The sequence below is a fragment of the Pelophylax lessonae genome (assembly GCF_965119305.1).
Source record: "Pelophylax lessonae genome assembly, chromosome: 9".
NCBI lineage: Eukaryota > Metazoa > Chordata > Amphibia > Anura > Ranidae > Pelophylax > Pelophylax lessonae.
The window spans coordinates 232284783-232310782 of record NC_138776.1 but is presented as its reverse complement, the minus strand read 5'-3'; the positions used below and the strand labels follow the sequence as shown (position 1 = coordinate 232310782).

Here is a 26000-nt window from a genome sequence, read left to right as displayed (position 1 = left end):
TTGCCTCTTTCCAAATATAAACGTTCAGTCATACCCCATATGCTTAATGCTGCGAAGGCTTTGATACCTGTCCACTGGGGCACTCCTACCATTCCCACAGTGCGGCATTGGTTACTAAAAGTAGATGCAACTTGTCAGCTGGAAGAACTCACTTTTATTGCCCAAGACAAACTGGACCGCTTCCAATCTACCTGGTACTCATGGTCCACCTTTAAAACCTCCCCGGTTTATATCTCTTTAATCACAAATGGCACCTCCAATACCGCCCCACCCGATTAATGTGTATAGGCTTAAACTTTAGTAGCTCGTGGTCTACCTACCCTCTTCCTTCCCCTTCCTCCCCACTCCCCCACCCTTCTTATCTCCTCTTTTTCTTTTTCTCTTTCTTCTGCTTTTCCTCCGACATGGTTTACGCCTCTCTGCTCATATTGTTTATGATCTGATTGCTCGTCTCTAATTAGAGCTGTGCAGGATATGATGTATGCATTTGTGTTCTGTAGTACTTGCTGGCACTGGCATACGTTGGTCATTTGTACTTCTATTGTTATGACTTTGTAGTTTACCCGCACTTTGCTGTGTTGTATTGTGTTGTTTATGTTCTGTTTAACCATTTTCAATAAAAACAAATTAAACAAAAAAAAAAAACAGGATTTATAAGATCGTAGATCGGGTGACTGCAAACCCCACCCCACACAGCAATGTCGATTGTAGTTTGTAAAACGCACTGTCCCTAAAATCAGCAGACTCTCTCCCTAAAATGCCTACAACTCACCCTGCCTAACACACTCCGACCTGTCCCTCAATTCTATGCGGACACAAATGAGTTTTGCCTGCCTGTCTGTCCCTAATCAGCAGCCAGCACATTGATGTGTGCTCTCTCCCTGATCTAAACAGCAGAATGACGCCGCAGCGGCGCTGCCTAGAACTTATAAAGACTTGGTCACATGCTTCAGACGGCCAATCACAGCTACTGATACATTTGCAGGCATGGCTGCATGGCTGGGATGGCTTAGGCACACCAGTTAAACGCTTGTTGATTGGCTGTTGAAAGCCCGCCATGAAAAGCGCGCCAAAGCATGCAAAACCCGGAAATAAAACGACCGAACACGGATTTTTACCCGAATATACAGTAAAGTGTTTGTGTCCGTGTTCGGGTAAAAAAATCCAATTATTCGGTACGAACACGAATAATAAAGTCCGTGTTCGCTCAACACTAATCGGGAGTGGTATTAGTGTCGAAGAATTCTCGCAATTGGGCCTGTATGTGTGTGAGTGACTCAGGATCAGAGAGGAGAGAATTATTGCATCGCCATACAAAGGAAGAAGGGGTAGTGGGGCTAGTGGATAGTGACATGAGAACCGCAGCGTGGTCGGACCACGTGATAGGGGATATAGAAGTGTCCAGCACAAGCGGTAACAATGTAGAGTCCACTAGGAACATGTCTATCCTAGTGTACGTATTATGGCAAGGTGAAAAAAAGGAATAGTCCCGCTCTTCCGCGTGTTGGTAACGCCACACGTCATGGAGCCCCTCAGCATGTGCCAGAGAAGCTAGAGAAGGCAGTTTTGATGCGCCCCTGGAGGAGGAGTCCATGACATGGTCCATCACCAAGTTGTAATCACCGCACATGATCAGTCTACCCACTTTTAGTTTAGATACCTTCATACAAAGTTTACGTAAGAACCGTAGTTGGTGTCTATTGGGGGCATACACGTTAACTAAGGTGTACGGACAATTATCTATGACACAAACAAGAATGATGTATCTGCCCTCTGCGTCCTGCACCAGCTTGGAGTAGGAGAAGGATACAGAAGAACGAAGCGCCAGCATCACACCCCTCTTTTTCTCTGTAGAGGAGGCCTGGAAGATGTGAGGATAGTCCGGGTGTGTGCAACGAGGACTGTGGTCTTGTTTAAAGTGCGTCTCTTGTACCGCTAGTACATCTGCCCTAGCTGTAGTCGCCTCCCGCCACATAGAGTAGCGCTTCACGGGGTGATTTAGCCCCTTAGCGTTCAGAGAGAGAAGTTGAAGGGTCATGGTAGCATTGGGTAAAGGGTATGATTGAAGCAGGAGGTGTTGTGCAAAAGTTCAGGAGGCAGCTCCTCCGGCGATGGGTTGCGGCTGGGATGAATGTCATTCCAGTAACAGATGGAATGTGGGAAGGAGCAGATAAGAGAGAGTACCTGAGGCGCCAGTCGTCGTGGGTCTTCGGACAGGATAGTAGCAGTGCATTGCAGGAGCACAAAGAGACAACTCTGGTCCACCCCTGGAGGAAGGCGAAGATGGTGACTCGAGCGAGTGTCAACGAAAGGTTCCAAACCAGGAATCACAGGATGTAACTGCAAAAAATTGGCAAAAACAAAAACGACACACAAAAAACAAGAAAAGAGTAGGGTAGGGTAAAAAATACTTGGCCTTTTACGACCAGGTGTGCAACAGGCGTTGCAAAGGCATCGGGGGTGAAAAGCACGGTGGTATGTGCTCATTCAGCAAATTGGGGTCTGATGCACCCAGAGAGGATAAGGAAAACTGCTGTCACTTGTGGCGTGATCTGGATCTAGAGGATCTTGACACGACGTTCCACTCGGGTTGAACATGCCGGGGCGGAAGTGTGGTGGTGTTGCGTTGGGGATCCTGAGGTTCTGGTACAATTCCCCATTGGCGGAGCAATCGGATCCCTTGATCCAGGGAAGTGATATGGGATGTAGTACCTTGGTGAGTCACGCAGAGTCTCGCAGGATATTTCCATTTATAAACAACTTTGTGGTTGCGGAGGGCCTTGGTGACGGTGTTCAAATTGCGCCTAAGTTGCAGAGTGTATTGAGAATAGTCTGGAAGAACCTGCAGTGATCCAATTTGGTCAGGTAGGCGATCTCTGCGCCTGAAAGCTTCCAGAATTTTTTCTTTGGCTTGAAAGAAATGGATCCTGAGCAGCAGGTCTTTTTGAAAAAGGTCCCTCGCGAAAGACGGTAGTTGGTTAGGTAAAAGTGACTCCGGGACGCCACGGATCTTAAGATTGTTGCGTCTGGATCTGTTTTCCAGATCTGCAATTTTTGCTTGGATTTTGTGGATGTCTTCCTGATGGGAGGCGTGAGAGTCCACTAATACATTATAGGAGGATGTGAATTCCTCCATCTTGTCTTCCAGATTGTGTACCCGGTCCCCCAAGCCATGCAGCTCTTTCTGGCAGTAGGAGATAGATGCAGCAATGTTAGCCTGCATGGAGTTGTTAAGCATGGACATCATCTCCTTGAGCGTGGTGTCCGACACTGGCTGCCCTGTGGTGGTAATGGCAGCAAAGGGGTCTGGAGGCGGTATATAGGCCCAAGGCAGAGGGCTGGTGGATGATTGAGTGCTCACCTCCATGTCCGGTGTTTCATATGTCGCGTGGCTGCTGTCCCATCTAGGCCTGGATTTTGCAGGGCTTTGCGTGGAGGGAGTGGATGGAGAGGAGTCCCCTGTGCGGGATGATCGCATCTGGGTCGGTGAGCCGTGCTGCCCGGGGCTCGCTGTGGCGCCGTCTGATGATGCAGGTGCAGCCGCCGCTAGAGGGCTGGCGCGCTGCAGCAATGACTGGGCAGCCGGCACCATTTTTTTTTAAGACTGGGAGTCGCCGGCCGAAAGAAGTCAGAGAGTTTGCGGACTGTTGGGGCCTCGGTCTTCCGTCTTGCCATCTCTGGGGTGTGCGGGGAGTGATCACGCACTCGTTCACGAAGATCAGGAGCTCCGGCTCTATGCGGCCATACTAGTTGGTGGTCGCCACGCCCCCCCTCTGCCTGTCATGTTTTTTAATTACCCTGTGACAAAAGTCTCTAGAGAATTGCAGTATATCTGGAAAAAGGTATACAACACCTCACTTCAATCTGTGGTATTGGGGGGCCACAGTTTTATCACACCAGTTATACAAATAATTGGCTAGTAACTGTTGTCACTGTGTGTAGCACAGTTAATACAGCAACAGAGGCCAAATGTTTACAGGACTAAAATACACTCTTAGAAAAGTATACTGTTAAATAACATGCCACTTCAATATGTGGTTTTGGGGGCCACTGGTCTATCACACCAGTTGTTCAAAAAATTGGCCAGGGAGTTTGGCACTGTGTATATCAGATTGAATGCAGCAAAAGAGGCAATATTGTTGCAGGACACAAATACACTCGTAAAAGTATACTCAGATAACACCCCACTGCAATACGTGGTATTGGGGGGGGGGGGGGCAATTGGTCTATCACACCAGTTATAATACATTAAAAGTGCTTTTGTCACTGTTTGTAGTCAGGGCTAACCTTAGGTGTTCAGGCGCCCTGTGCGAGCTAATCCTGTGCACCTTTTTTGCACTTTATTTGACTTTTCTTTTTTATGATCACTAATAACTTAGCCCCCCTTACATCAGAGAACCCCCGCACACCAGAGACCCCCCACACAAAGTCCCCTTAATTTAGAGCCCCCCTACATCAGAGAGCCCCCCTCACATCAGCGACCCACCTCACATCAGAGACCCCCACACAGAGCCCCCTCACATCAGAGACCCTACACACAGAGCCCTCCCCTAAGGCCGGTCCTGTTTGTAGTATTGCTGCAGCAACGCTCAGTCATCACACTTGTCACAATGCTGCACAGTGCACAATAATACCACTAATCCACTATAATATGCTTTCTACGAACTATATTATACCGTGGATTACCCCCCCCCCCCCCCCCTATATAGTGCACTGCACAGCAATACCAAAACAATTGCAGCCCTTTAAATGGCTTTTGTGGACATTAACAGAGTGATTTGTGTGACTGTTGCCGATCTCTAACTTCCCCTAAAGCACAGACTGGATACCTGTCCTTAAACTCAAAAGAGACTGTAGTAGACCTATACCAAAATACCAGCCCTGAAAAGGACTTTTGTGGACATTAACAGAGCGTTTTGTGTCACTGCTGCCGATCTCTAACTGCCCCTAAAGCACCGACTAGTGGATACTAGTAGACCTATACCGAAATACCAGCCCTGAAAAGGACTTTTTTGGATCTTAACAGAGCTATTTTTCCCTTGCAATCTCTCCCTGATGCATACAGCAGACCTCTCCCTACGCTGACAAAAAGCAGAATGTGAAATGGCCGCCTGCTCTGGTCTATTTATAGGATAGGAGGCATGTACATGTGCTGAAATGTTTCAATGACTGTCCCGTTCCACCTGATGGCTGTGTCATGGGTCAAAATTCTCCCCAATGTAAACTAATATGGCCGCCACGAACAACACCATGTGTTCGCAAAATTGGCGGGTAGCGAACAAGCAAAATTTGCCGCGAACTGACCACCTGGCGAACCGCAAGGCCATCTCTAGTGGGCACCCCTCCAATCAGATATGGTCACTTCTGTTGTCATACAGGTACCTCTGCTGTGACATGGGCCATGTCACAGCAGAGGTACCTGTATGACAACAGAAGTGACCATATTTGATTGGAGGTGCCCACATCACATCAGCATGCCATATTCACACCAGGCCAGCAGTCCTCAAATCACACCAAAAGTGTCCAGACCATACATAGAGCTAAGTGCCTGTAACAAAGCTGTATTAGTCCAGACAAGTAACTGTTATGATTGATCCGTTATGACCATAGACACACATGTTTTCAGCATGGCTCTTTATGATGGAGCAGATGGCAGAGCAGGAGGATGACAGCAAAATGAGGAGTTTTTAATACAGTGGCCTGTGGGTGTCAAACTGGTGGCCCTGCAGCTGTTGCGGAACTACAAGTTCTATCATGCTTCTGCCTGTGGGAGTCATGCTTGTAACTGTCAGCCTCGCAATTCCTCATGGGACTTGTAGTTCTGTAACAGCTGGAGGGCCGCCTGTTTGACACCTGTACAAGGAACCACAGAACCCAGCACTGCCCTGCTACCCTATACTGTATGCTGTAACTAGGATAGATTTACAAATCTTACAGAGCAGAAGATATGTATGTCTGCAGAAAGATGGTCTGTGGGTGGTACTACATTGTTCCTCATTGGTTCTAAAATCATCCTAATAGAGACTATTGTATTAATAAACTCAGAATTCTGTAAAAAAAAAAACATATAAAAAAAATTTGAAAAAAAAAAAAAAAATGTGTAGATATTAGTAAAGGTGCTACACATGTCCAATGATAAAGGAAACATTTTCTACTTCAAACTTCTATAAAGGATTGTCTGCTGTCCGAGGTGATATTGTGATCAGATTTGTATGTAGCTGATACTTTGTACATATTTTGTGTCATTTACCTATCAGGCAGCTTATGGCTTTATCTATGGACATCAATCTGCTGTTGATGATGGAAATAGATACAAATAGACTGGGCTGGGCTGATGGAATAGATACAATGTTTCGTTTTTCTTGCTTGTTTTCTCTTGTAAGAATGTGTGAGCGCGGCATAAATGTTTATTCAGCTCTGCCACCTTGTGGCGATTCCTGGTAGAACAGTTGGGTATGTGTGCAGTACAAGGCGATGAATAGGGAATGTATAGAGGCAGAAAGTGGAGATGATCTTCGCAATAAATCTAGAATCAAGATGGGAATAGAAGGAAGGTTCGATCCATTCCCCACAGTACTTCTCTACTAAATGTCATTATTATTAGTTTTCCACCCAAGAGCCGGACATAATTGGGTTTAATTTATTTTCTTTATTAAGTAATATTTTATTGTGATAAATTGTATAATTAAAGTGCACTCTACAGGCAAACACTTTGTCTTCTTATCACACTCAGACTTGTAATACAGGTGAGTAGTAATGAGAGGAAATGTGATCACATAACTTCATTCTCTCATCTCTTTTACTTCCAATCTATCTATGCTGATCGTCTACTCACCGCTAAACTCCTCCAACCAAATCCATCCCTCCTACATAGACCTCCAATGTCACATCACATTATAATTCATAGTTCAGGACATTATTTACTCTCTTGGCTATTAATAGACCACGCCTATGATGGATCAGAGTTGCTTCTTTTAAATCTCCCGCCGTTATTCGACTGGCCAATAGGAAGATTCAGCCGCATTATCCCGATAAACTCGACATTGTAGAAGTTCTATTCATAGATTCGCTCATCTTCCTCCAAATCACATCACTTGTGTCGCTTTTCAGGTTCCAAATATTCAATCAATTATTTTCTATTCCCAAACACCTCCATCCTTTAATTCTGCTGAATATTTTCTGGAGATCAGAGATCATTGAATATTAAATACCAAACAAACATCCCCCATCTGAAAAGGAACACAGATCTCAGATCCCCCTTCACACTCCTTGGAAGAAAAATACATTTTATTATGGGAAGAAACCGCCCAGAACTGTGATTGGTGCAATTTTCACATTTTATAATTTAAATTTCCCGCCGGAATTCTATGGAACGTTCCAATTATCTCAGATAGAATAATCCGACACTAAAATCTGATATCTTTTCCTCCGGGAACATCGATCATCCGTCCTCTGAATTGTCGGGCAGTTTATCTAACCAAGAATAATAAATACGTTAGAAATATTAGGTTCAGTTTCAACATAAACGATATATTCTCCTCACCCAGCAGCCAGCTCGGAAAATCGGCTCCATCACCCGGAGTGCGGACTCTACAATCAACTATAACAATGCATCAACTGCCCAACCAATGTAATTTGTAATATTGTTCTGTTCTTCCATAGCTTTGTTAAACGTAAAACAGATCGAACAATCAGATCGCAGAGTGTATGGGCAGCTAGACATCGCAGCACTCCATTTCTTAGTGAAAAGAAATGAGCGGCAGTTCCTATGGTTACACAATAAATGTGTAGAAATGAGTGTTGGGAGTTATGAATGATCAGCCCTTTGTGTGAGAAGGTGGGTGGCCCTGAAAAGGACCTTTGTTGTGATGAAGTGGGTAAGCGGTGGATGTTGGGGTTTTTTAACCTCCGAATCCGTAGAGAGTGCGCCCCTGGCGTTTGAGAGCATAGACGACATCCATGGCGGTGACGGTCTTCCTCTTGGCGTGCTCGGTGTAGGTGACGGCATCGCGGATGACATTCTCCAGGAAAACCTTCAGCACTCCGCGGGTCTCCTCATAGATGAGTCCGGAGATGCGCTTGACACCCCCTCTGCGGGCCAAACGTCGGATAGCGGGTTTGGTGATGCCTTGGATATTGTCCCGGAGCACCTTCCTGTGCCGCTTAGCGCCTCCTTTCCCCAGACCCTTCCCTCCTTTACCGCGACCAGACATGATGATTCTCTGCTACAAAGACAGACTGAGCTCAGCTGTCTGCCCGCCCTCCTTATATACAGCCTGAGCGGACCAGATGGAAACCTTCCTGGGAAAGAGGCGGAGTCACACCGTTCATACAAAAATAAGACAATTTAATTCATTTATAAGGCACCTAATTATTATATTATATTCCGATACATTAATGCAACAGCAATACATTTCCGGAAGATGCATTTATTCCTTCTTATCATGTATTTCTATTTATAGCTGGAGATTACACAGAGAAAGGGAATCTTTAACACTTCATAACAGAAACACAATCACCAGTTTTAATTGTTCAAAGTAATTTAATATTTATAAAATATTGTTTTGAAAAGGAAACAATGACACGTTTTCCCGACATCTCACCTTCCTGGGTGTAAGGCTGGGCGGACCTGATGGGAGACATGCTGAGAAGGGGGTGCTGTCAGTCATTTATTACACTGCAGATAATTGCATTTATTTAGAATATTTTTATGAATGGAAACGGATGTAATTTATCAGAAGCGAGATATTTTCTTTATTGATTCATTGTACATTTTTTTCTGACATGTCATAATTTGATATATTTATATAAGTTTTTTCTTTCTTCATTTACTAGTTGGAAACATTGTTAACAGTTTGCTGATTTTAAAGTTACAAAGAGGGAGCCGATCAGACATGAAACATTTGTTTCATTGTACATATGTATCTGGCAGTGTAATCATTGCTACATATCTCTACCAGCACTTTCACTTTTTTATTCTAGTTTTAATATGGGGAAAATCTGTAACTGTTACATCTCTGAAAAAGGGAACATTAATTATCGGCCAGTTCCACGATCATATACAGATGTGATGACGAAACGTGTAATACTTCTTATCCCATCATATAGAAAGGTAGAGATCTATGAGAGAAGTCATCTCACTATCATGTTCTCTGTGTAGCAGTGTATGTGTGTGTGTGTGTGTGTGGGGGGGGGGGGGGGGGGTTGGATTCTGCATTCTGAGGACTTGGAATAAAAGAGAACATATGGAAATGTTTTACATTATTCAATCATCTTCACATTCCATTTCTATTCATCTTCTTGATAATAAAGCATTGATAAGATTTCTCGGATAAATGTCTCATCTGATGATCTCAGGTCTCAGTGTCGGATTTGGCGGTATAATAGCACTGATTATTTCTCTGTAACGTTCTTTACAATTCAGGCGGCAAATTTAAAAAAGGAGCTATGTGAAACCTGGGCCAATCAGAGCTGTGGGCGTTTCCCTCTTAAGCCAGTTATGTCTTTCTTATGAGGATTTCATAGAAATCTATTCTGAGATCTTTCTCCGTTTCCCCCCTAGAAAATACTTGTTCAGTAGACTTTTCTTTGATCTCTATAGGAAACATTCTCTAGCAGGGCGGAGTCTGTATTGTAAAGTAAAAGAAAAGCTTGGAAGAAATGTGACATTTATATTTCTAACGTATTTATTATTCTTGGTTAGATAAACTGTCCGACAATTCAGAGGACGGATGATCGATGTTCCCGGAGAAAGAGATAACAGATTTTAGTGTCTGATTATTCTTTGTGAGATAATTGGAACGTTCCATAGAATTCCGGCGGGAAATCTGAATTTTAGAATGTAAAAATTGCACCAATCACAGTTCTGGACGTTTTCTTCTGATAATAAAATGTATTTTTCGTCCAAGCAGTGTAAAGGAGGATCTGAAATTTTTGTTGCTTTTCAGATGAGGGATGTTTGTTTGGTATTTAATACTGAAAGATCTCTGATCTCCAGAGGTTATTCAGCAGAATTAAAGGATGACGGAAAATGAAAACTAACCCCTATAAGGAGATCACATCGTTCCTTATACGATATAAACAATTAGATGCTATATATATATATATATATATATATATATATATTCGAATTTGCTGTTAGAACAGACAGGTGTCATCAGAGCTGGGACAAGGCCATCCAGCGCCCAGGGCGAAGACACCAAACTGCGCCCCCCCAAGATGTAGGAACATAATGTTTTAGCAATATAAAAAAGAGAATTGAGCACTAATTGGCACACTTAGCCCTAAGCAGATATTCCCTTTCCAAGCCAAATATTTCCACAAACAAATATCCTCCCTCCTCCCAGTACACATCTCTCCCTGCTGAAATCCCCCTCCCTGCACAAATCTTTCCCCCCATCCTCTCTAAGCTCAAAGCCTCTCTCTTCCCAAATGTTCCCTGCTAGCACAACTATCACTACTCAAAAAAGCTCTGTTAGCGCACATTCTCACCCCTCAAATTTCCCCTCCAAACACAAATTCTCCCCTCTCCAAATCCCCCCTCCCAGCACAAATCTTCTCCTCCCCCAAATGTCCCCTCCTAACACAAATACCCATCAATTTTCCTACTAGCACAAATCCTCTCCCCCAAATCCCCCCTCCCCTCCAAAAAAAAATGTTTTCCCTTCTTGCACGAATCCCCCCTCCTAGCACAAATCCTCTTCCCCATCCCCCCAGCACAAACCCCCCAAATTCCTCCTCCTAGCCCATCCCACCAAATCCCCCATCCTAGCACAAATCCCCCCTCTTAGCACAAATCCTCTTCCCCCATCCCCCCAGCACAAACCCCCCAAATTCCTCCTCCTAGCACATCCCACCAAATTCCCCCTCCTAGCACAAATCCTACCCCCAAATTTCCCCTCTAGCACAAATACCCCCAATCATCCCTACTAGCATAAATCCCCCCCTTTCCCATTTCTAACAGCCCAAAAACTCCCCATCCTGGCACAAATACCCCATCACCTCTTCTAGCCAAACCCCCCAAATACCCTCTTAGCCCAAATCCCCCCCATCCCCCCAGCACAAATCCCCCCTCCTGGCACAAATCCTCTTCCCTCCATCCCCACAGCAAAAATACCCCCTCCTGGCACAAATCCTCTGCCCCCCCCCCTTCCCACAGCACAAATATCCCTCCTGGCACAAATTCTCTTCCCTCCATCCACACAGCAAAAATCCCCCCTCCTGGCACAAATCCTCTCCCCCCCCCATCCCAGCAGCACAAATCCCCCCTCCTAGCACAAACCCTCTTCCCCCATCTACCCAGCACATATCCCCCCTCCTGGCACAAATCCTCTTCCCCCAACCCCACCGCATAAGTCCCCCCCTCCTGGCACAAATCCTCCCCCCCCATCTCCCTAAATCACCCTCCTAGTACCCCCCAAATGTTCCCCTTCTAGAACAAGTCTTAATTTCCCCCTAGCACAAATCCCCCCATCATTCCTACTGGCACAACCCCCCCCCCAAAATACCCCTTTTTAACAGCCCCAAGACTTCCTGTTCTGGCACAAATCCCCCCACCCCATCCCAATAATCTCTTCAAAGACAATCCCCAAGTCCCCCCTCCTGGCACAAATCCTCACCCCCCCCCCCCCAGCACCCTCCCCCCAATTTCCCTGCTAGAAGAAATCTTATCTTGTCATCTCTCAAATTCCCCATCCCAGCACATCCCCCCCCCCCCCCCCATATCGATCCCACCTAGAAGTAATCATCTTCTCCCCACCCCTCCTAGTACAAATACTTTTGGGGGGATTGTCCTGGGGGGGGGGAATAAGAGAATTTGTACTAGGAGGGGTGGGGAGGAGATGATTACTTCATGGTGGGATCGATATGTGAGAAGGGGGGGGGGGATTGTGCTGAGATGGTGGAATTTGAGAGGTGACAGGATAAGATTTGTGCCCCCGGTGCAGACAGTTCACCCTTTCCTCCAGACCTCAGATACAGCGCGGCACATCAATCTGTGATCCTCCTCTTCTGACTGGCTCCTTCTCATCTTCATATGTCAGAGCGGAGGAGGAGCCTAGGAGAAGACAATTCCTCAAGCTTTGCACGGAGAGATGCGGCTGCAGAAGGGGAGAAGATTGCGGCTCAGGAATGACACTGGATGTCAGATCGGGACTATACAGAGTTTGTTATCCCCTCTCCTCCCAGCAAAAAATGTGGAAAGGGGGCGGGTAACAAACTCTGTATAGTCCCGATCTGACATCCAGTGTCATTCCTGAGCCGCAATCTTCTTCCCCTTCTGAAGCCGCATCTCTCCGCTAGCCCAGCTGTCCGTGCAAAGGTTTAGGAAATGTCTTCTCCTAGGCTCCTCCTCCGCTCTGACATATGAAGATGAGAAGGAAAAGCCGAAGTCCCGATCTGACGACCGCTACAGTGATAGGAGTCAGTGTGAAGCCTGGCGAGAAGAGAGAGAGAGAGAGTACATCCCGCTCTCTCCTCTCAACTAATAGCCACAGAAACACTCTTGGCAGCGCCCCCTCCACCTCCCATGCTAACGACGCCCAGGGCAGCCGACCCTGCCGCCCACCCCTTGTACCGGCCCTGGGTGTCATTATAGCACATCGTCCCCCCAACCGGATCACAATCTTAGGTGTATAAATATACGATCAGATCTCCTAAACATGTATGTCCGGCTCCTTCTTAGGCTCTGGGAAGATCTGTTGGATTTGCAAATAGAAAATAATTGATTCGGATTACTTGGCGCCAGACTTGTGTCAGTAATCATCGAGAATTTAACCGGTTTGGAAGAAATATTTGGAACCTGAAAAGCGACACAAGGGATGTGATTTGGAAGAAGATGAGCAGATCTATGAATAGAACTTCTACAATGTCGAGTTTAGCGGGATAATGCATCTGAATCTTCCTATCGTCCAGAAGGAGCACCTTTACTAATATATACACATTTATAGATGAATCATCATTAGCAGATTAAAAACTTAAAGTGTTAGTGAACTTCCGGTTCCGGCGCCGCATGGAGTAGTCACACTCCACTATAGCTCCCGCACCCGGCTACAAAACCTGCCGCACGCCCGCACAGATATCTCACGGGGACATCCGCACGGTCCGCTCGATCCACCACCGCTACGATGGATCGTTTTCTGGAAAAACCAGGTCCGCGGCCACCTCAGGATCCGCCATCCATCCCTCCCGGGCCCTCTCCTCAGCCCGCAGCGGAGGCCGCAGAGCCTGCTATGGAGGTAGGCGTCCCCTCCTCCTCTCCACTTCCTTACCCGGACCCCGGGCTCACTGAGCGGATAGCTCAGGCTGTTGCCACCCTGCTCTCCCCTACCATCCAGAGCACGGTGGAGAAAGCAGTGCAAGCTGGCATGCTGCTGATCAAAAAGGAGCTGGGTGAGCATGCCACCAGGCTCAATGAGGCAGAGCACCGTATATCTAGCTTAGAGGATGAGATATACCACTTGCTGGCCCAGGAACAGCTACAGGATAAAACTAATGCCTTTCTCTCCCAAAAACTGGAAGATCTGGAGAATCGCGCCAGGCGCAGTAATCTCCGCTTTGTGGGGGTCCCCGAATCTCTTCCGGCCACGGAGCTTTCTGACTTCTGCTCCCGTCGAATCCCAGAAGCGCTTGGTTTGCCTGGTGTCCATGTGGTGGAAAGAGCTCATCGCATAGGGGCTCATTCAAGCGACCGCACAAACCCCAGACCCATCATTGCAAAGTTTCTGAACTATGCTGATAAGAATCTGATCCTGCAAAAGTACAGGCAAACCAAATCTCTCTTAGTTGATGGGGTGAAAATCTTGCTGTTTGCTGATTACTCCATTGATGTTTCCAAACGACGAAAGGCTTTCCAGCAGATTTGCTCACAGCTATACCAACTGCAGATCAAGTTCACTTTGGCTTACCCTGCCATCCTCCGGTTGAAATCCACCGCTGGCGAACAACTATCTTTTCAAGACCCCTCTGAGGCTGAAACCTACTTACGCTCCATCCATCCGGAAGCCCAACCATCCACCGCCAGGCCACCAACTCTCTCGAGATCTCTGGAACAACGGAGCCCCCGCAAAGACTCACCGAAACGACAACGCTTCTCCGGTCCGTCGCACCGCAACAGGTTTCGTTGAACTCCTCCTGCTTCCTCACTTCACCAATTTTAGTGATTTGATGTTCACTACCAGTACGTAAGGTATTTTTCTTTTTGCATTTTGACAGCGACTAGTTCTACCGCTTGGGGGTTTAACTCCCTTGAACTCTCACCGCTGGTACATGCTCGCTCATCCTAATGTACTTCACCATTATGTTTGGTTTATGTTTGGTTGTTCCAGCCTCCAGCGCACTCCTTACCGATCCAAGTTACCATACTCCTGTATTGCACCTTTTCTCCCCGGGGTCAAGGGCTCTGCTGCTCGCTACATCCTGCCCGGGACGCATGATATCTCCCCCTGTCCAAGGCTTTATGGCCCGCTGGCATATTTTGGGGCGATCTTTTGCATGCCTGCGTAGGCCGTTGTGAGCGGGGGGCCTTCAGATTGTGACCCCATGCGGAAAAAAGAGAAGTTGTTACGCTTATGTTTTGTATGTTATGTTTCCACCCTTCTTCTGCACCCTTCATACCTCCTCCTACCCCTACCTATCTACAACATGCTGGACACTAGCTCTCTGCACAACAACATCATGATCTCTCCCAGAACACTATCGGGCATCGTATACCTACATATTCTGTTAGTCGGTAGCATGACCCCTTTTCTGTCTCCACCCCACCGTCATCATCCTCTCACCCTGTTATGCACGTGATATCCTGGAATGTGAAGGGACTTAGGTCCCCCATCAAGCGCATGAAGATCCTGCGACATCTCCGCAGACTAGACACCGACATCGCCCTTTTGCAGGAGACTCACCTCGCCTCCTCGGACTTCCACCGCCTTCGGAAGCTCTGGGTGGGCGAGGTACTAGGCTCCGCTGCACCGGGCCGTAAAGCTGGGGTTATCATCCTAATCAATAAAAGATTATCATATAAGGTTTTGTCCACGTCCACTGATACACAGGGCCGGCTTTGCTCGATTCATATCTGTATCGGCACAAAAGAAGTACTAATTACTAATGTATACGCCCCAAATTCTCCCACAAAGTCCTTTTATGACACCCTCACTACTCACATTCTCGCTCTCCCTCAACTCCCTCACCTGATAGGCGGAGATTTTAATGCTGTCATGCACTCTGCTGACGATCGATCTACCGTGCGTCCCTCGCCCACTTACCCCACGGACGCGGCTCAAACTCTTCTGGCCACTACCATAGACTCCCTGCACCTTACTGACATCTGGAGACTGCATCATCCGGTAGACAGGGAATTTACTTTCTTCTCCCCACCTCATAATGTGTTCACGAGAATCGATTATCTATTCTGTACTGACGACATGGCCCCTTTTCTGACCCTCCCTACCATTCATGACATTGCAGTGTCTGACCATGCGCCACTCTCTGTCTCCTTGGAACTTCCTGACGCCCCCAAAGTCCCAAACATCTGGAGATTCCCCTCTTATCTGTCTAAAAACAAGGATTTCCATGTCTTCCTAGCGGAAGCATGGCAGGAATACTCCGAGGCCAATTCCCTCTCAACGGACAACCCTCATTTGTTCTGGGAAGCCGGCAAGGCTTTTCTCAGAGGAAAAATTATCTCATATGCAAGCTCTTTCAAGAGACAATCCATGAGTCGTTATCGATCGGCGAGTCTCCGTTTGGCAGCGGCTCAGAGATCTCTACTTGCTCAAGCCTCCCCCACTGCTAAAACCGAATGGCAGGAAGCGAAACGTGCTTTCGACTCCTGGACCACAACCCTAGAATTAATTAAATATAACCGTTTTGCAGCCAATCTACATAAATTCGGAAATAAGGCAGGTAAACTCTTATCCCGGTTATGTAAACCCCCATACCGCCCCACCCACATAGTGGCTCTACGTAATTCCTGCGGCGAGATAGAACATACCCCACAAAGGATTAGCGAAGTAATGCTGGAATACTACTCCTCACTTTATGCCAAGGATCCCATGGACGTACCTACAGCTCAAACCTTTTTAAACCGCACCAAGTTGCCCACTTTGACCAAACCCCAACTTGAGGATTTGAACGCCCCCATCACCACTGAGGAAATATGTAACACCATTCGTCACCTTGCTCCTAATAAAGCCCCCGGCCCTGACGGCTACACGGGTGAATTTTACAAGTCCTTCCAGGAAGAACTTATCCCTACTCTCCACCGGGTATACACACACATCTGGGACGGGGGTGATTATCTCCCAACAGGGAACCAAGCATTAATCAAGCTATTGGCAAAGAAAGGAAAGGACCCCCTTGACCCTGGGGCATATCGCCCGATTTCACTTCTGAATTTAGACGTGAAAATTTTGTCCAAAATCGTAGCCACCAGATTGGCGAATATATTGCCTTCACTCGTTCACCCGGCCCAATCGGGTTTTGTAAAGGGCAGAACCGCCTTGCTCAACATCCGTAAAGTGCTTGTCGTATTGGAACAGGCACGCCTCCACCCTGGGGAGGACCTTGCCATCATCACCCTGGACGCCGAGAAAGCCTTCGATAATGTTGGCTTTCCCTGGTTGTCTATGGTTCTGGCCGCTATGGGCTTCTCTGGGGCTTTTTCCCATTTCATAAAGGCTATGTATACATCCCCATCGGCCAGATTGGTGGTGGCGGGCCTCCTCACGGGGGAGTTCAACCTTTACAAAGGGACTAGGCAGGGCTGCCCATTGTCACCACTTCTCTTTAACCTGGCCCTGGAACCCTTATCCCGACACCTAGCGAATCATGCACCATTACACGGGGTCAAGGTGGGCGCCCATGACATACGTACGGCGCTATTCGCTGATGACGTTCTTATTTTTACATCTGATCCCGCTTCCGATATGCCCATCATACAGTCTATTTTTGATCAGTTTAAACAGTGCTCTGGTTTACGCATTAATTTTAAAAAAAGTGAAATACTACCACTCTCTGCTAGTTCCTCCCGTCACTGGCTCTCCTCCTCTATATTCCAAGTGGCAAAAACACATATCACATACCTAGGTATAAAAATAGGCAAATCTCCTTCCTCCCTCTACTCCCTTAACTATCCTCCTCTAATTTTGAAAATTGTTCAGGAATTGGGCAGCTGGATGAATCTGCCTCTCTCTTTCATTGGGAGATGCCATCTCCTCAAGATGGTTAGCTTCGCCAAATTGCTTTATCCGATGCAGACTCTCCCCCTTCTGCTGAAGCATAAGGACATTAAGATTTTAAATACCTCCATCTCACAATTCATCTGGAGAGGTAAACGCCCAAGAATTTCCCAAAACAAACTGCATCTCCCAAGGAAAGAGGGGGGCATTGGTCTCCCAAATATACGTTTGTATAACTTATCATGCCTGTTACGCATATGTGTTGATTGGATCACTCAATCTCAACGTTATTCCTCTTATCCTCTGGAGGCCTCCATGGTATTCCCATACTCACTGCCAGCATTGCTCCACAGCAAATGGAAATCCTTACCCCCCCAATTACAACATAATATCTTGCTTCGAGACACCGCTATTGCCTGGAGGGAAATCAGGAAACTCCTCCATCTACCTATCTCCATCTCACGCTATCTCCCTATACAAGGCAATCCTATGTTCCAGCCGGGCCTTGATTCAGGAACATATACTCTCTGGAGGCAACGTGGTATCACCCATTTTAAGGACTTATGTGATGTTCATACGGGCACCCCTCTGGCCTTCTCCGCCATTGCTCGCACCTATTCCCTGCCAACATCTCACCACTTTTGTTACAGGCAATGTGTGCACTTCATCCACATGTCGTGCAGGAATGCCATGCAACGATTTTCTTCATCCATATTAGACACCTTTCTCGCGGATAGGCTGAACACCATATCGGCCATGTACAAACCTCTCTTGCTAGAATCATCGCCCCCCCTTACAGAAATGTCAGTTGCTAATTGGGGCAAACCCTTTCCTCACATTGATCTGTTGCCCAGACTACGGGCAGGCCTTAATATGACTCTCCGCTTAACCACGAATGAACTCTGGAGGGAGACGCAAATGCGGATTTTCCACCGTGCCTATTATCCTTTTACCACGGACCCCCACAACAAGCAAGGACCGTCCTGTCCCCTTTGTAAGCTCCCACGCCCAACTTTAGCCCACCGCTTTTGGCAATGTTCCGCCATTTCTTCCTTCTGGGACCTTGTTCTTACCTTTATTTACGGAATAACCCAGCTGTCTATCCCTAAGGACCCCTTCCTCTTACTCTTTGGATATTGGGACCCCCAAATCCTCTCAAGACCTCCGGAACAACTCACTCCACATAATGACTGGATTTTACTATGCCTTTTGGCAGCTAGGAGATGCATTCTCAAACACTGGATATCCCCTGTGTGCCCAAAAACTTCGCACCTCAAACACACGCTACTATTACTTTTGTACAATGAGAGACTAAATGTGGAAGACGGAAATCCAAAATCCCTCACACGTTTCATGCACCGATGGAACGCTTTTATCCTTTCAGTGATGTCGCCTCAGGAACAACTGGATCTTCATGACCGTCCGGTCTATCACACTGGTTACTTACCTCAACTCCTGAGAACGTACCCTCCTCTACCTTCTGCTCCATTAAGTAACTTAAATTAAATTTATCATTGTCATCTGGCTGCCCGCATGTATGTTGCCCTAGATCGTACTTTGATGTATGCTCTTCTCCCCCCCCCTTTTTTTTTTTTCCTTTCCCTCTTCTACCCCCCCCCCCTCCCCCTCAAATTTCGTTTTCTAAACTTTTCTTTTCAAAATTGTTTGCTGATTTCATGTGCTATGATACTGATGTGATGCTACCGTCCTGGGGGCGGTTAATATTCTATTATTTCTGTTATTATGCCGTTTGAAGGCTGATTGTTGCATTATCTTTCTGTATTTTGAAATTCCTCAATAAAATTTTATTAAAAAAAAAAAAAAAACTTAAAGTGTTAGTAATAAAGGAGCTAGGGAATAAAGGCCTCCTCACAGGGTGGTGCTGTGAATGCGAGCATAAAAAGGTGCCACATCCCAAATGTAATAGCAAAATTGATCAGTGAACTCTTATGGACTTTTTAGGCACCAAACTACACAAAATGTCTTAAAAATTATACCTGTTATTACATTTTGTTCTTAAAACTAGTGATCGACCGTTAGTTTTTTTTTTTTTTTTTTATTGCCGATACCGATAGTTTGGTCATCGCATATCGGTAAATATCAACCGATATTTTCGTACATTAAAATTAAAAAAAATATATATATATATATATATACATATATATATATATATATATTATTATTATTTTTTTACAGGTACTCTTGTGGAGGGATCTGGAGGTCTAAAAGACCCCAAACCCCTCCTCTGCGCTTGGAAACATTCAAAACGCCACGTTTGGCGGTTTTATATGCTGTAATTTATTAGATTTTTTTAGCGTAGAATGTGGGGAAGTCCCCTCCCCCTCCTTGTAATGGCAGGCTGTCCAATGACTTCATTGGAGAATTGTCTTATTCTATAAAGGACTGTGTGCTATCCGAGGTGATATCGTGATCAGATTTGTATGTAACTGATACTTTGTACATATTTTGTGTCATTTACCTATCAGGCAGCTTATGGCTTTATCTATGGACATCGATCTGCTGTTGATGATGGAAATAGATACAAATAGACAAAGATTTGGCTGGGCTGATTGAATAGATAAATGTTTCATTTTTCTTGTTTCTCTCCCCCATTGTGTTGTGGGATAAAAGCTCCGCGATCTTCCCAACGTGTGATTTGAGATAAAGTAACAATGTAAGGCGAGAGATTGTGGAGGATGTTTTATTGTAAGAATGTGTGAGTGCGGCATATAGATGTTTATTCAGCTCTGCCGCCTCGTGGTGATTCGTGGTAGAACAGTCGGGTATGTGTGCAGTACGAGGCGATGAATAGGGAATGTATAGAGGCAGAAAGTGGAGATGATCTCCGCAATAAATCTAGAATCAGGATGGGAATAGAAGGAAGGTTCGATCCATTCCCCTCCCAGTCTAGGCGATCTACAGTACTTATCTAAAGATAATTTAAAGAGAAAAGTTTTCTATTTTCTAAAAATTAATTAACTTCCTAAATAACAAAACACATGAAGATCAGAGTAGAGCTCTGCTGTGATGTCTGTGGGTGGCTCTTAGAAGAGCCTTTGTGTGTTGTTGGGATGATGGGGAGATTACTTGGCGCTGGTGTACTTGGTGACGGCCTTGGTGCCCTCGGAGACGGCGTGCTTGGCCAGCTCTCCGGGCAGGAGGAGGCGGACAGCGGTCTGTATCTCCCGGGAGGTGATGGTGGAGCGCTTGTTGTAATGAGCCAGGCGGGAAGCTTCGCCGGCGATGCGCTCGAAGATGTCATTGACGAAGGAGTTCATGATGCTCATGGCCTTGGAGGAGATGCCGGTGTCGGGGTGGACCTGCTTGAGCACCTTGTAGACGTAGATGGCATAACTCTCCTTCCTGCTCTTCCTCCGCTTCTTGCCGTCCTTCTTCTGGCTCTTGGTCACGGCTTTCTTGGAACCCTTCTTGGGCGCCGGGGCGGACTTGGCTGGTTCAGGCATGATAAGGGTTAATGTGTTCTCTCCGCTGTGTGCAGTGACTGTGAGCTGGATCCGCCCTCATGTGCTGCTTTTATAGGCGTCCTATGCAAATCACTGCTCCTCCTCCTCACTCTTCTATTGGAGGATTCAGTCATGTGATGGGGAGGGGTGGAATGATTTCCTTCCTTGTTTACCGATTGGTATAGAAACAAGTCAGAACGCTATTGGGTGGCTTCAAATGTAACCAATCACAGAATGTGACGTCAGAGCAGTGACTGTATAAATAAAAGGAAGGGGCAGGAATTTGGTATCTTCGTCTGACGACTCTCTCATCTCACAATGTCTGGCCGCGGTAAACAAGGGGAAAGGTTCGGGCTAAGGCCAAGACCCGATCATCCCGGGCTGGTCTGCAGTTCCCAGTCGGTCGTGTTCACCGCCTGCTCAGGAAGGGCAACTATGCCGAGCGGGTCGGGGCCGGAGCTCCCGTCTATCTCGCCGCTGTCCTCGAGTATCTTACCGCTGAAATCCTCGAGCTGGCCGGTAACGCCGCCCGCGACAACAAGAAGACCCGCATCATCCCCCGACACCTCCAGCTCGCCGTCCGCAACGACGAGGAGCTCAACAAGCTGCTCGGGGGCGTCACCATCGCCCAGGGAGGAGTCCTGCCCAACATCCAGGCCGTGCTGCTGCCCAAGAAGACCGAGAGCCACAAGGCTGCCAAAGCCAAGTAATCGCCAACAACTCCCCATATCACCCCCTCACCAAACACAAAGGCTCTTCTAAGAGCCACCCACATACATCACAGCAGAGCTCTACTCTCATTTCAATGGTGTGCAAAACTGATTTTATTTATTTCTTCTATTTTGGGTTAGGTGAAGATGTATCAAATACGATAAACCCAAATATGTTTTAGTGCGATTTTCTGGTCTAAATAAATTCTTATGTATTCTGAGTAGCACAGATCATATATCTAGATGTCCGCCTTTACCTTCTCTCTCATCCTTATACTGCAGCACAAAAGCTTTTCTCAGTCTCCCACATCTCTATAGAGAGCACAGAGATCCCCGATTGTGTCTACGGCAAGCAGCCAATTATTGGTTTAAATGCCCCAAACCGCAGATTGTTTATTCACACTTCTAATACAGGGAAATTGTACTGAGAACATTTCCTAACTATAAATATGCGGAAATTCATTGGGAGATCTGATTGGACATTTGGATATCTAAAGATTTCACCTTGGTGGGGAGCACAATGGGCGATCATGAGACGTGTCAGTGCTTCCAGCCATTGCCAGTTCTATCCTATTATAAAGATTTATAGAACAATGTCTTCTTACAGAGACTCCTCCTCATTGTCCTCCATACTTTACTTTTACTACATTTCTTCTACAGATCAGAAATTATTCATTATATACCAAACATCCCCACCTGAAACATCAACACAGATCAGTCAGAGCCTCCATCAGATTTTTTTTTTGTTTAAAAAAAATATATATTTTCCTCCAAGGAGTGTGAAGGGGGATCTGAGATCTGTGTTCCTTTTCAGATGGGGGATGTTTGTTTGCTATTTAATATTCAATGATCTCTAATTCTGCTGAATATCTTCTGGAGATCAAAGGATGGAGGAAAATGACAGCCAGTCCCTGTAAGGAGATCACATCCTTCCTTCACATTAAATACGATATAAACAAATATTAAAAAATAAATAAATATATAGCACGTTGTTCCCTCACCCGGGTCACAATCTTAGGTGAGGAAATCTACAATCAGATCTCCTAAACATGTATATGCCGCACTCACACATTCTTACAATAAAACATCCTCCACAATCTCCCGCCTTACATTGTTACTTTATCTCAAATCACACGTTGGGAAGATCGCAGAGCTTGTATCACACAACACAATGGAGGAGAGAAGCAAGAAAAAGGAAACATTGTATCTATTCAATTAGCCCAGCCAAATCTTTGTCTATTTGTATCTATTTCCATCATCAACAGCAGATCGATGTCCATAGATAAAGCCATAAGCTGTCTGATAGGTAAATGACACAAAATATGTACAAAGTATCAGCTACACACAAATCTGATCACAATATCACCTCGGACAGCACACGGTCCTTTATAGAAGTTAGAAGTAGACAATTGTCCAATGAAGTCATTGGACATGTTTAGCACCTTTACTAATATATACATATTATACATATTTATAGATGGATCTTCATTAGCAGATTAAAAACCTAAATTGTTAGTATTAAAGGAGCTAGGGAATAAAGGCCTCCTCACAAGGTGGTGCTGTGAATGTGAGCCGAAAAAGGTGTCACATCCCAAATTTAATAGCAAAATTGATCAGTGAACTTATGGACTTTTAGGCACCAAACTACACAAAATGTTTAAAAAATTATATATTTCATTACATTTTGTTCTTAAAACTAGTGATCGACCGTTATCGTTTTTTTTTATTGCCGAAAACAATATTTTGGTCATCGCATATCAGTATCGGCCGATATTGACCGATATTTTCGTACAAACAAAAATTGTTTTATTTTTCTTTTACAGGTACTCTTGTGGTGGGATCTGGGGGTCTAAAAGACCCTAAACCCCTCCTCTGCGCTTAAAAGCATTCAAAATGCCAAGTTTGCGTTTTGAATGCTGTAATTTTTTTGAATTTGGCACCGAGTACCCGAAAGTGATGTCATGACTATGGATGGCCTTGCAGTTCGCCCAGCGGTCGGTTTGCGCAAATTTTGCTTTTTCGCAGCCTGACAATTTTGTGAACATATGGTGTTGTTGTTCGCAGTGGCCATACTGTATTAGTTTACATTGGGGAGAACTTTGACCCATGACACACCTGTCAGGTGGAATGGGACAGCCAATTGAAACATTTTAGCACATGGAGATGCCTCCTACCTTATAAATAGACCAGAGCTGGCGGCCATTTCACGTTCTGCTTTTTGTCAGCGTAGGGAGAGGTTGGCGAGTGCCTGTAGAGATGGACGAACATCGGCCGGGGCCGTTCATGAATGTCAGCCGCAAATTTCCTCAAAAGTTTGCGAACCGCGATTTTGCGGCGGGCCCCATTGACTTTAATGGGAGGCAAACTTTAAAAACCTTTAGGTCATATTTGCAGCCACAAAATACTTACTCACTGTACACAAACAGCCCCAGCACATGGACAATGTGATAACAGAAGTATTGCAAATGAAAAAGTTGCCCTAATTTTTTTTTTTTACAGCAATTTTTTTTTTTCATAAATCAGCCAGAACTGACAGCAGCTGGTAAATACATTGTCTAATATATATAGGGTCCATTCACACATCTGTAAAATGGGTCCGCATCCGATTAACATAGGGCGAGCCGAGCAAGCTGGACGCTTTGGAGGGGAGCTCTGTCTAACCAGCTTTCTAATCCATCGCCATCCACCGCTCAAACCCCATCCACAGCCTCCACACCATCGAGGAACATCCTCTGAGACCCGCTGTACAGGTCAGTACAAGTCTTGGGAGTCTCGCTGGCGATAATCCGGGGATCCGGATTCGGGGCCTACATCACCTCCGAAGCCGCGGCCTTTCCTAGCGGCCGCCGCGATCCGACGTCCGGTCCAGCGGCGGCTCTCCGGGCTCCTACGGTCTCCCTAACTGCAATCTGGAGACTCCCTCCACCTGCCTGGGCACCCCGGGACCGCCATCCACCTTCTGGGATGCGAAATACGTCTGCAGAGTGGCGCCTGAGGTTGCGGCCTAGCTGTCCTAGAAGCCGCGGCCTCTCCTACCACTGTGCTCCACACGCCGGGCGCCGGGTAAGCATTATACCCCAACTGACCTTATACCTCAGCAGCTGCATCCAGACTCTTTGCCCGCACTATATCCTACCTGCTGCAGTGACGTATATCCAACTACCTACCCTGTACATTGCAACCACCTGACCATATCCAGGCTCAGTCTCCAACCAGCAAGATATAGCAGGATCTCCCCCCAGAATGACATTAACTCTCCTCGGCTGTATCTATGCTTTTTAATCTCTTGCTCATGTCTACATTACATTGATGTAGTAACTTTAGTCCAACATTTAAGCTCTCTTCTCACACGGGTGCATGGTCTGCCGCAGACCATGATGATTGCGTGAGTCAGGCACTCCGCTCCATGTTCCGGATCCACTGCAACCTGAAGCCACATCCCCAAGTCGCACATCACCCCATTGACCACCCTCACACAGGCAAGGCGTCAGGGTATGCCGCACCGCGGTTACAAACCGCCTGCACCTCGCCGCCTCACTGACTATTTCAACGCCACCAATATGCGGCCTCCACAGCATGGTGCCGACAACGAGACCGGCCGGTCTCCAACTCCCTCCACTACCCAGGAGCAACATCCCAAGGCATCGCCTCCATCGAGCGACCCTCTCACATCCATCAGTGCTGGAGAGATGGACACTACAGCGCCACCTGACATCACCATGTCGGGACTCACATCAGACAGAGGTAAGAGGCTCGCTTCCTCCCCTGCCCAATCTCCATATAAAGGCCCACATCCTAAGAAGCAATTATGGTCCGCAGACACAGACAGCGACAGAGCCCCAGCTTTGGCAGCACTTCCCGCTTCAGATAATCCAGCGTCAGAGGCTGCTATTAAATCCATGCTACTCACCTTCCAGAAAGATCTGCACAGGGAGCTTCAATTATCCCTATCACAAGTTCAAGACAGAATAGATTGCCTGGAGGTCAGAACTGACAACTTAGAAGACACTGTTCAGGAGCACGTTAGAGCGCACAATGAAGTATTGGATACTCAGGATTACCAAGCAGAAGAGCTACATCGCATCAAATTGAAACTTGCAGACCTGGAGGATCGCTCCAGGCGTAATAATATAAAATTCAGAAATATTCCTGAATCTGTTAAACCTAATGAACTGACCCAGTATCTACAGCGTTTGTTCTCCGTGCTCCTTCCAAGCTTGGATACACGCGACTTGCTTATTGACAGAGCCCACCACATCGCTAAACCTTCTCACCTTCCTGCTGACGTGCCCAGGGATGTGCTGGCAAGAATTCACTTTTTTCCATGTGAAGGAACAAATCCTCCACACAGCTAGGGTGTCGAAACCCCTGCCGGCCCCATACACCGATTTGGCTCTCTTCAGCGACTTGTCACCGGCCACAATGGAGATGCGTAAAGCTGTCACACCTATCACGTCCATCCTTCAAGAAAGAAAAATAATCTACAAATGGGGTTTCCCTACCAAACTCCTGGTAACTTACCAGCAACAAATGGACCCTATCCTGTCACCTAAAGATGAATACAAGAAGCTGACAAATTGGGGTCTCCTCTCGCTTCCCCCTCTCACCCCTCACCATGGCAAGTCTCACCCTAATACGTCCTCTCAACAAGGTCC

The 26000-nt window shown here is 46.4% G+C and overlaps 2 protein-coding genes and 1 pseudogene across 3 annotated transcripts; 1 reads left to right on the top strand and 2 right to left on the bottom strand.

Moving 5' to 3' along the window:
* Nucleotides 1–7901: 7901 nt before the first annotated feature.
* Nucleotides 7902–8213, bottom strand: LOC309564827 (histone H4; the record flags this gene model as incomplete). Its single annotated transcript, XM_082269510.1, has 1 exon — nt 7902–8213. One exon carries the CDS (start codon nt 8211–8213, stop codon nt 7902–7904), a length of 312 nt encoding a protein of 103 aa, XP_082125636.1.
* Nucleotides 8214–20254: 12041 nt separating this feature from the next.
* LOC309564804 (histone H2B 1.1) lies at nt 20255–20635 on the bottom strand (the record flags this gene model as incomplete). Its single annotated transcript, XM_082269486.1, has 1 exon — nt 20255–20635. One exon carries the CDS (start codon nt 20633–20635, stop codon nt 20255–20257), a length of 381 nt encoding a protein of 126 aa, XP_082125612.1.
* A 318-nt stretch (nt 20636–20953) lies between these two features.
* LOC309564790 (histone H2A type 1-like) lies at nt 20954–21345 on the top strand (annotated as a pseudogene). Its single transcript has one exon. The product of its transcript is annotated as a histone H2A type 1-like (transcript).
* The last annotated feature ends 4655 nt before the right edge of the window (nt 21346–26000 follow it).